Source organism: Dasypus novemcinctus, chromosome 16, assembly GCF_030445035.2.
Source record: "Dasypus novemcinctus isolate mDasNov1 chromosome 16, mDasNov1.1.hap2, whole genome shotgun sequence".
In the NCBI taxonomy this organism is placed as follows: Eukaryota; Metazoa; Chordata; class Mammalia; order Cingulata; family Dasypodidae; genus Dasypus; species Dasypus novemcinctus.
The window spans coordinates 37,395,990-37,406,118 of record NC_080688.1 but is presented as its reverse complement, the minus strand read 5'-3'; the positions used below and the strand labels follow the sequence as shown (position 1 = coordinate 37,406,118).

The window sequence follows — 10,129 nt, the reverse complement described above, 5'->3', positions numbered from 1 at the left end:
GTTGCCATGAAATATCTAACTATACAACATCAGAAATAAACAAAAGAAAAACCAATTAGAGATGATCCAAAATAAATTCACAATTTTAAAGTTGGAATGCGTAAGCTTTTAAAAATAAACAATTAAAAGATTTTGTTTCAGATGGTTTTCCTCTTGAATAACCCCAGATAGATATAATTAATCTTTTGAACTGGAACTAGACAACCTCTCAATAACTTCACAGATAAGTGCATCTGTTAGCTGGATAAATAAAACAACCCCAAATCATGCAATTACCAATTTACTCACACAACACTAAAATCGCTAAATAAGTCACTGGTTTAAAATGCATACCTTTTGAAAGTAAAATCTTTATCTGAGTTGTGAAGAGGAATAAACTTTTTATAGCAAGAGTGAGTCTTTCTGGCTGATTTACTTTATATCCTATTTATCCTACTCAGACTATTTTCACAAGAATCTTAGTCCTGAGAGAATGTAAGTGTTAAAATAAGAAAAGCTTCTTTGGGCTTTTAGCTAGAGGTACCTTAGATGTAAACAATGGCTGTGAAAGTCTTCTAAATGTGGACACTTATTAATTCTATTTAGTTGGAATGAATGTCCTTGTTTCTCAAAGACTAGGTAATTTCCTTTCCAATAATAAGAGATTTGATGTACTGAGATTTGTTTTCAAATGCCTTAAAAGTCAAAACTCATGTATATCTTATAAAGAAACAGTTTTCAAAAGATCAGAGTAAAGCATTATAAAATGATATTACATTTTAAGTTTTATTAATGGTAAAACGCATGTATTTATTTTTAAAAACTTAGATCTTGCTAAGCATTTTTTTAAACAAAGGCTAATAAGAAGCAAGAATCATTTGACATACAGAAACTATATTCACAAACAAGACTAAATTTAATCCAAAAGTGAAAGATTAAAACACTGGAAAAAGCAGAAAGCAAAACACTGCCATGAGTCAATAAAATTGCTATTACTAAATAGACTACATTTGGAATGACACAAGCATACTGTACTTAGCCAAAAAATAATGTTGCGATTCAGCCTAAGAAAGATTAGCATTAAGAATGACATGCAAGTCATGATTTCCTTTAAAAATTTTTTTTTTAATTTTACCATTTGAACAAAGATTCCCCCCACCCCCCATATGAGGGGAAGACACCTATGTTTACCAAACATATTCTTATTTCATTCTAAAATATCAAAGTGTATGAACTCTATCTCCTCTTCCTGGATACTACTTATATAGAACTTTGCATAATGATTTAACATAGAATTACTTTTCTGGTAACAGTGTCATGGCCATAAATCAGTTTTTAAAAAACAAATATCAAGTGCAAATCTAGAAAACTTCCTTTAAAGAATTACCCAAACCCAGCACACATGCAGTATCGCTATTACAAACTGAACGATACTACTTCCAAACATATATTATGATGATTCACATGCGATAAAGACTTCTTTAAAGGTTTAATGGTTGTTGCCAAGTCAATAATTCTTTCAAGGCACTGAAGAATTATGTAGATGGATTTTCCAAAATATAATTAACGATTGCTTAAACTGTTAAAAAGCCCTGAGTCAGAACTTTCTATAGCTTCCTGAAATTATAGATCTCAAACAAAATGGCATATTTGTTTATTTTACAAAAAAACTATGAGACCATTTTACTTTTTTGGAAGAAAGAAGTCACGTTTATGAAACAAAATCAAGTAGACTGTACAGGAAGAGTAAAACACTCAGCAATATTATCTTCCTTACACATTTTATACATGTCAATTATAGCATGCAGTCAGAGATTCAGGCAAAATTGATGTGACAAGTCACCTCTCTGTATTTACTGCCTAAATTCTCAATAAAACAAAAATCTCAAATTTAACCTCAGATTTCCATTTCCTTCTTACCAATAAGAAGAAATGTTGCAAAGTGTAGTACTCTGATAGAAAAGGAGGTAGAAAATGCCAATGTAGAAACTTATAATTTTAATTAATCAGTTCAACAATCTAGTTCGATTTCAGTGCTGCAGTTTCACCCACTATTACCATTTATTAGCAAATTGAGGCTCATTCTAAAGGATTTTCCCCTCATTTTAGCAAAACAATGTACACATGAGACAGCATTAAACAGATTCCTCAAATTTAATGTTTTAAAGACGTACTACTGTAATTATTAATACTGCTATAGTTATATATATTAAAGTTCCAAGTCTATATATGATTATCAAGTAATATCAGTAAGCATTCCTATCATAACATTCAAGCAAATGAAATTCAGTTGTCTTTTTGAGAGAAAAAATATTTTGAAACTTTTACAAGTAGACCAAAAAAAAAAAGACATTTTCAACAAGACACACATAATTTGTGAAAATCTATTATGTTCCAAATTTAGCAAAAATTCAAAGCTAATCTAATTTTAATGTTTAAATTTTGTTTCTCCTATTTAGGCTCAAAATGAAGTAGCAAAACCTTCCAATTAACAGATGTATAAAATCTATTCAATTATGACTATTTGATTGTTATCAATACCTTAATTAAGGGGGGAGGCTAGGAGAAAAGCTATAATGTTATTTCCAACAATATCTTTCATTAATTGTATGCCTCAGTAGGTAGCCAGTCAATTTTCAATGTTTAAAATTACAAATATCTTAAGCATAATCCAGCCAGCTGAAGAAAACATTTAGACACTCTAAGAACATAAGTGCTTTTCCTTTTGGGAAAAAAAAAAAAGCAAGCTGTGTAGCCTATAATTTACAAGGCAACTGTCCACTAAACTACACTAAAAACTAATTGGTTGAAATACTCTATTATCAAATTAAATATACTCTGTCCATGTTCTGCTTTGATGATATCTACACAATCCTCTTTTTTCTCTACACTCAAATACTGACTTTTCTCTTTCCTATTGATGCAAACCTTCCTGCCCTCCCTAACTAACCCACCATTACTTTTCTTAGTTCATAAGTTTAATTCTTAGTCCAGTAAAAGTCTAGATTTCAGAATTAACAAAGTACAGCAATTAGGCAATGCATAACTAGACAGTATGTTTCTACCATGGAAAAAATGATCTAGCAAGCTTTGAAATAACAGAAATTTGAATCAGACAAGTTAAGCAGCATGCATTTCAATATGTTAAAATGATTTTACAGGCTAAAACCATCAAAGATATAAGTTTTAAAAAAGTTATTTCCAACAGTATCTGTCATTAATAGTATGCCTCAGTAGGTAGCTGGTCATTTTTCAATGTTTAAAATTACAAATATATTAAGCATAATCCAGCCAGCTGAATGAAACACTTGTCTAATTATAATCGTCCTACACTAATACAAAATGATCTCTTGCAAAACCTTCTCTCTCCCAACAAAATTTAATATGTATATAGTGCAAGCAGTACGAACGTTAAATTATGTGAACCAAAGTTATAAGAATAGCACCATTTGTTAAGTGTATATGTTTTGAGTAACAACGCTGAAAATCCTAGTTAGAAAAATAACGGGGAAAATGTGGTAGGAGTGAGGAGATATACAGATGGAATCCAAATACAAGACTGCATTTAGTAAAAAAAAAAGAATGCCTTAATGACGACGACTTTCCTGAAATATTAGGTAAGAAATGTTTCCAGTACCCTTGCATCCCTTTCTTTTGGATTACAGGTTACTTCAAATATACAACCACTGTATGATAAATTCTGTGAGGGCTAAGATGCTGACCATTTTATTAAATGTTGGATATCTAGCCCTTGAAGCACAGTAGTTGCCCAATAAATACTTTTTTAAATGAAAGCATGTCAGTTATTTTTTTTTTAAAAGTGATTCTAGGAAAAGTAAAAACTCTTTTGAGGTACTTGATAAAGAAATGATAATGAGAAGTAACCATACCTAATTGGGAAAGTACTACTAAGAGACATATAATGAGAGGTAGTATTTTCATAGAATTGGAGAAAGTCACTTAAATGATTAAGTTCTTAATCTTATTCTCTCTCACAAGTACAAAATAATTTTAAAATATTTTAGGTGCTAGAAACTATGATTAGAGAAATGTTATATTTGTAAAACAAATTTCAAATTGGTTCAAATACAGAAAATCCACAAGTACTTGGCACTAAAATGATAGTGACTTTGTGACTTTGTAAGAGAAGTTTATAAATTTTTACATTTTAATATGGAATAAATTAAAATAGTCTGGCAAATGAAATTATCTTTTAGGGATGTAAGTATTAACACGGCAACCCAGAAGACAAAAAGAAGTGGCTTAAAGTAAAGGAGAGCTGCAGACCATACAATTCTCTGGTTGGCCAAAATATACATGAGTCAGCGAGATGCTCCCTCATTATCACTTTTTCTAGTGGAAAAGAGATGGATGGCCTATGGCATGGAAGAAAAGGAAACTCCTGATGTATGGTGTTTTCAAATCTGAAAGAATAAACCTATTTGTCTCTTTATGTGAGTTTCATCAGTCAGGTGATCTATCTTTTGGTAACTTCAAATTATGGTTTAAAAAATAGCTTCTGTGGTCCTTTATGAGATAACTGAATAGTCAATATAAGTTTCCAAATTTTAAGTTACATTTTTTTTTTACTGTTTTAAATGGTTAAGTTACTAAGCTAAACACAATATATGGAACTGCCAAGACTATAAAATTAGACAAGCAAAGCTCATCACAGATTTCACCAGTGCTTGACAAAAGTAGGAGCAATTGAATAGCCAGAAACACAGTATTAGGAACAATAAAGACTCTGCACTTTCAAATTTAGTTGTGGTTGCAGAAAAACTGAAATAAGAAAAGCTAGCCAGATGGAAGGGGGAAAAACTGCAAAAAAGTTACTATCCTTAGGAATATGTTTATGCACAGTATATAGTAGACACTATTGTAAACAGCTGATATTATTATAATCTAGCAGCAATGAACCCTCAAACATTTATTTCTGTGTATATTTATCTTAGACATTTTAAGATTTTACTCACTTACTCAAAGGAAAAGAAATGGTTAGATGCTCTAGAGCCAGAGTTCGTGTTAAAAATATATCTACACGCAATCAGACACATTCCTGTAAATGTCCTGGTCACTCCTGCTAAAATATTTACATTAGGCTATTTACTATGTTTTGATTATTGTTGGCAGTTCAAATAATATCCTCATTATTTGTATAGGTATAGGAGACTTTATTTGTATGTAATTTGTATGAAATAATGTACTTAATTATTTGTATAGGAGACTTTAACTTATAGTAAGCCCTACTAGTTGAGAGAGAATGGAAATCAGGATTATGATGAAGGTAGAATCAGTAACACTGTCAGAATTCATGGACATGGAGAAGAAAGCTTGCTTCCTCTGGACAACACGTCTTCCTCCTCAGATCATGGGGTACTACCAGTACATTAGAAAAGCTGAATGGCACCTTTGCAGCCCAAAGAGGGCAATGCTATTTCACCCATCACAGGTCGAGCCCAGATGAGCAACCGTGTGGAATACTGAGGTACACTTTTCAGAGACAATTTTAAAAGGCTGTCTGAACGAAACAATGTAAAATTAATATAAGAAAGGCAGTGGATGGACAGTTAATAGGTACTCTTGAATGGACACTTCTTTTCCCCTTCAAATCCCCATTGTGATTGTTTATTCCTTTTTCACGTCTATAGGTTTGAAACTGGCAATTTGGTTCAAATTCAATAATTTTCCTTTTAAATCTAGAAAATAAGCCAAAAGCAAAGTCATTGTTCTTTCATTCTATATTCCTGTTTACTCTTAAGAATTCCGAAAAAATCATTTGGATAACTTTGTTATACTAGAAATATAATTTTATCATTTAATATATGTGACATAATGGTTTGATTTGTCCCATTTCACTTCCTGTACATGACTTTTCTGAGCACCTGTGTCAACTCACTGTGTAAAATCATGATAAACTGAAGAACTGTAAGGAAGGATATCTTTTGAGGACAAACAAATTTAAAAATCACAAGAGAAATTCAATGCAAACAAAAAAAAAAAATTACACGAGAGTCTTAATGGTTTTCCTCCTAGGAACCAAAATAGCCGTGGATTTGATGTTTCTAATTAACAAGAAAACTAAACAAAACACAGTTTCAAACACTGTAGGGTGTTTCTGTTCTAGTACATTTATAGACTAATTACACTCTAGTAAAGAAACTATTATATGAGAAATTACTTCATTAGAACCTCCAACTGGCTTAAAAGCTTACTAAGATCTCATAACCAAAGACTTTAACTAACAAAACACAATGTTTTTTAGTTAATACAGAAGAATCCTTCGTTCAATAGCCTTGCGACAAATAGGACATTCACTCATTCGGTCTCCACAGAGCTGGCATGTTCCATGGCCACAGAGGAAAATCATATTCTTTAGCCGATCCAAACACACAGGGCACATCGTCTGTAATGGGAGATGACAAAGTAATAAATGCTGAGACAATTTTATATTTTGAAACTAACTTGTGACAACTCCCTAACACTGTTTTGTTTTAGTCAAATAATCTCATTGCTTTAAAATTTGTTTCTTTAAAATATTTAAATAGTTAAAATGACATCCCTTAAAATATGTATTATTGGTGGTACTGTCAGGATGGTATAAAAGGCACTACTACATTAAACAAATACCACATAAAATAAATTCTACATTAAAAAAAAAAAGATGCAAATACCAAAACATATCAGGAAATGGATAAAACTAGCCCCAGTCAGTCTGATTCAGATTCCCCAAATCTAGAACACTTGCAGGCACTGTGCTAGATATGGTACAATCTCAGTCTCATCATCACTCCCAATTTAAAAATGAGGAAATAGAGACTCAGAGGAGTTAATGACTCCCCCAGGCAAATCATAACATGACCTCAACGGTGTGACCCAGAGTTTTGCCTTTAAACATCATGCTACATGGCATTACTGCCAATGCAAATCCACTTAGGTAAAAAACAATCAGCCTTAATTACGTATTACTAAATGTGAACTTCATGAACTCAGAATTAGGAAGAATTTAGAGGTAGGATAGGTACACTTGTGTAAAAACACTCTAGGCAATCACTTATACACTCACAAAAACACATTTTACATATTATAGCTATAAAAACATATTTTACATTTTATCTTAATATATCATAATACTTCATTCTGAATTATATATTTCCCAAGTAATATAAAAATAAAATAATATACCAAGAACTTCTAGATCAATAAACTATGCCTATAAATAAGTTGGAAGGATATTCCCAAGTGTCTGTTCCTAAATCATATCCTGTTTAGTTTTACTAAATAACGGTACTACTTCCCAAGTGTTTTCTACCAGTTTATATTCCTACTAGCAGTGTATAAAAGTTATGGCTGTTACATATTCTGCCTAACACCTAATACTAAGAGTCTTTATTTCACATATTCCCTAATCTGGTGGGTATGAAAAGGCATCTCATTGTGCCTTTAATTTTCATTTCCCAATGAAATATGAAGTTGCACTTGACTCTTTTTTCTCATGCTTATTGGACATCAGTGTTTCCTATTTTGGAAAGTACCTGATTAAATCTTATCAAATATTATTCATTGCAAATATTCAAGAACTACAAAGTGATACACTAATATAAACCATGCTTGCTATAGAGAACACTAGCAGTTTTACAGGAAAATATTAAATGCCATTCTTAACATAAAGAATCGTTACTACCTGCTCTTTAATGTCCTGTAACTGTTGCTGCAATTTTTGCACATCTGCATTTACATTGGTATTATCCTTGTCCTTTTGTAACACTGGAATATTCCCACTTGCTGCAGTGTAGATAAAAATTTTGAATGTTATTAAAACTTGTTTTGTCGCAATAAAATTTTTTATTTTTAAAATTATTACAGATTTATTAAAAATACAAGATTATTAGAATCCTCTTTAAAATTTTTCCTACTTGGAGAACAGATACAGTTATAGCATTTCATTTGTAAATCTTCAAAAAGAAACAGCTCTGTACATTTATTTCTCATTCTATTCAATTCAGCCAAACAACAATCCACATACAGATTTTTGGAATTTTCCAAGGCTCTACTTGCTTCCTGTAGCAAATTCATAAATATATTTTCTGTTTATTTTCTCTGTTCCTGCATTGTACAAATCAAAGAAGCACAGTGTGGATAAAGTTTTGGTCAATTTTGGCAGCAATAATTATCTTAAACTGCTCTTAGATGATTTTCATGGGGGTATGAAAAAAAAAAAACACCCTAGCCTCTTTCCTATATGCCCAAATCTCCTTGTTGTTACTGATGTAAGGTGAGGAACTCAAGAAAGGTGACAATCAAATGTCTGACAGCACTATGGAGGAAACGCTTTGAGTTCACTTTTCCTGCTCTGTAGATCAAGGGTTCTTTTTTTTTTTAAATTAAAGTTAATAGATCACATAGAATGTTACATGAAAAAAAAACATAAAAGGTTCCCATGTAACCACACCTTACCCTCCACACCCATCATTTTTGTAAATTGTATTTTTTTGAAGATACATATATCACAAAAAAGGTTACATTATAAAAAATGTAAGAGCTTCCCATATACCCCTATTCCCCCACCCCCTACCTCCCACACCAACAACCTCCCCCATCACTATGGCAAACTCATCCCACTCAGCAGACACATTTTGGAGCACTGGTGCACCACGTGGATAATAGTTTACTCTGTAGTTCACACTGTTCCCCGGTACATTCAGTGGGTTATGGCAGGATATACAATGTCCAGCATCTGACCCTGCAATATCATTTAGGACAACTCCAAAGTCCCAAAAATGCCCCCTCATCACATCTCTTCTTCCCTCTCCCTGCCCTCAGCAACTACTGTGGCCACTTTCTCCCAGTCAATGATACAATTTCTTCTATTAGTAGTCACAAAAGTTTTATAACAGAATATCAGTAAGTCCACGCAAGGGTTCTTAACAAGAGGTCTGCGAGCTTGAAGTAAAAATTCAATAAAGCTTTATTCTTGTGGGTGGGGACATGTTGATGCGGGTATGATATATTTACTAAATAATACACAGTATAGTGTGGACTTAGTAAGGGGTCTGCCAGTCACCTGACTGGCAAAGGGGTCCATGGGAAAAAAAAGGTTAAGAACCCCTGCTCTAGATTCTCGGTCTTTTATTCTAGTTAATCTGTTTCTGGGATAATTATTCTGCTCCATTTGAGATTAAGAAAAAAACTGACGGCAGAAAAGTGGCTACACTAATGTGCTTCCTCATCTACTCACAGAACAAAGAAGTTGAAGATAACATCTAATTTATATCAAGTACAAAGGTAATAATATCTACACAGCTATGGTATTGAAAAGACTTAACATAATTTCCTTCCCACCCCCACTAGATGGCTCCCTCATCTGTTTGCTCATTGTTTTTGCTTGTTGTTTGTGCTCACTGTCTGTTCATTGTCTGTTTGCTTTCTCTTTAGGAGGCACGACGAACTGGGAAACTGAACCCAGGACCTCCCATATGGGAGGCAGGCACTCAACTACCTTAGCCATATTTGCTACCTGCTTATTTTTGTTAGTTATCTGCTCATTGTTTGCTTGTTGTCTTGCTCATTGGCTGCTTGTTGTTTTCTCCTCTTTTTTCCTCATCTGCTCATTGTTTTTGCCTGTTTGTTTGTCTTCTTTAGGAAGCACTGGGAACCGAACCTAGGACCTCCCATGTGGGATGTGGGCACCCAACTACTAGAGCCACATTCACTCCCCATAATTTCCTTTTTATCTTTGCACTTGCTCACTGAGTTACACTTCTAATTTACCTTCACTTACTCTAAATAATTATTATTCCATAAAACACTGAAATGCACTAGGGAAACCTGCTACCACAAAGGATCATGCTAACACTTCTGTAAACTGAAAAAATACTTTATATAGGATATTATCCCAAGATATACTAAATTTCATCTTAAAAACAGGAAATTTTCTTTAAGCAAGGATGCAACTATATATTTTCTTTATACCATGCATGGCTGCCTCTTGAAAGACTCATTTTCAAGTTCTATAATCATAGCACAAACTAGAAAAATATAACTTCAAGTTTCTATAATGTAAACAAAACCACCAGAAAAACCTGCTTCTCTGTGGATCCAAGACACATGTCTTATGTTTTATAAGGCAACAATACATTATTAATCAGAA

General features: G+C 32.7%; 1 protein-coding gene across 1 annotated transcript in view; it reads right to left on the bottom strand.

The window, feature by feature from the left end:
* Positions 1-746: 746 nt before the first annotated feature.
* The window catches only part of MIB1 (MIB E3 ubiquitin protein ligase 1), a 151,121-nt gene continuing 141,738 nt past the window's right edge, over positions 747-10,129 (bottom strand). The window contains exons 20-21 of the mRNA XM_004465108.5: positions 7,664-7,764; positions 747-6,385 (exon numbers count right to left, since the gene is read on the bottom strand). Of these exons, the coding sequence (XP_004465165.1) occupies positions 6,245-6,385; positions 7,664-7,764 (242 nt within the window). The 3' untranslated portion in view covers positions 747-6,244. The remainder of the gene's footprint in view (positions 6,386-7,663; positions 7,765-10,129) is intronic.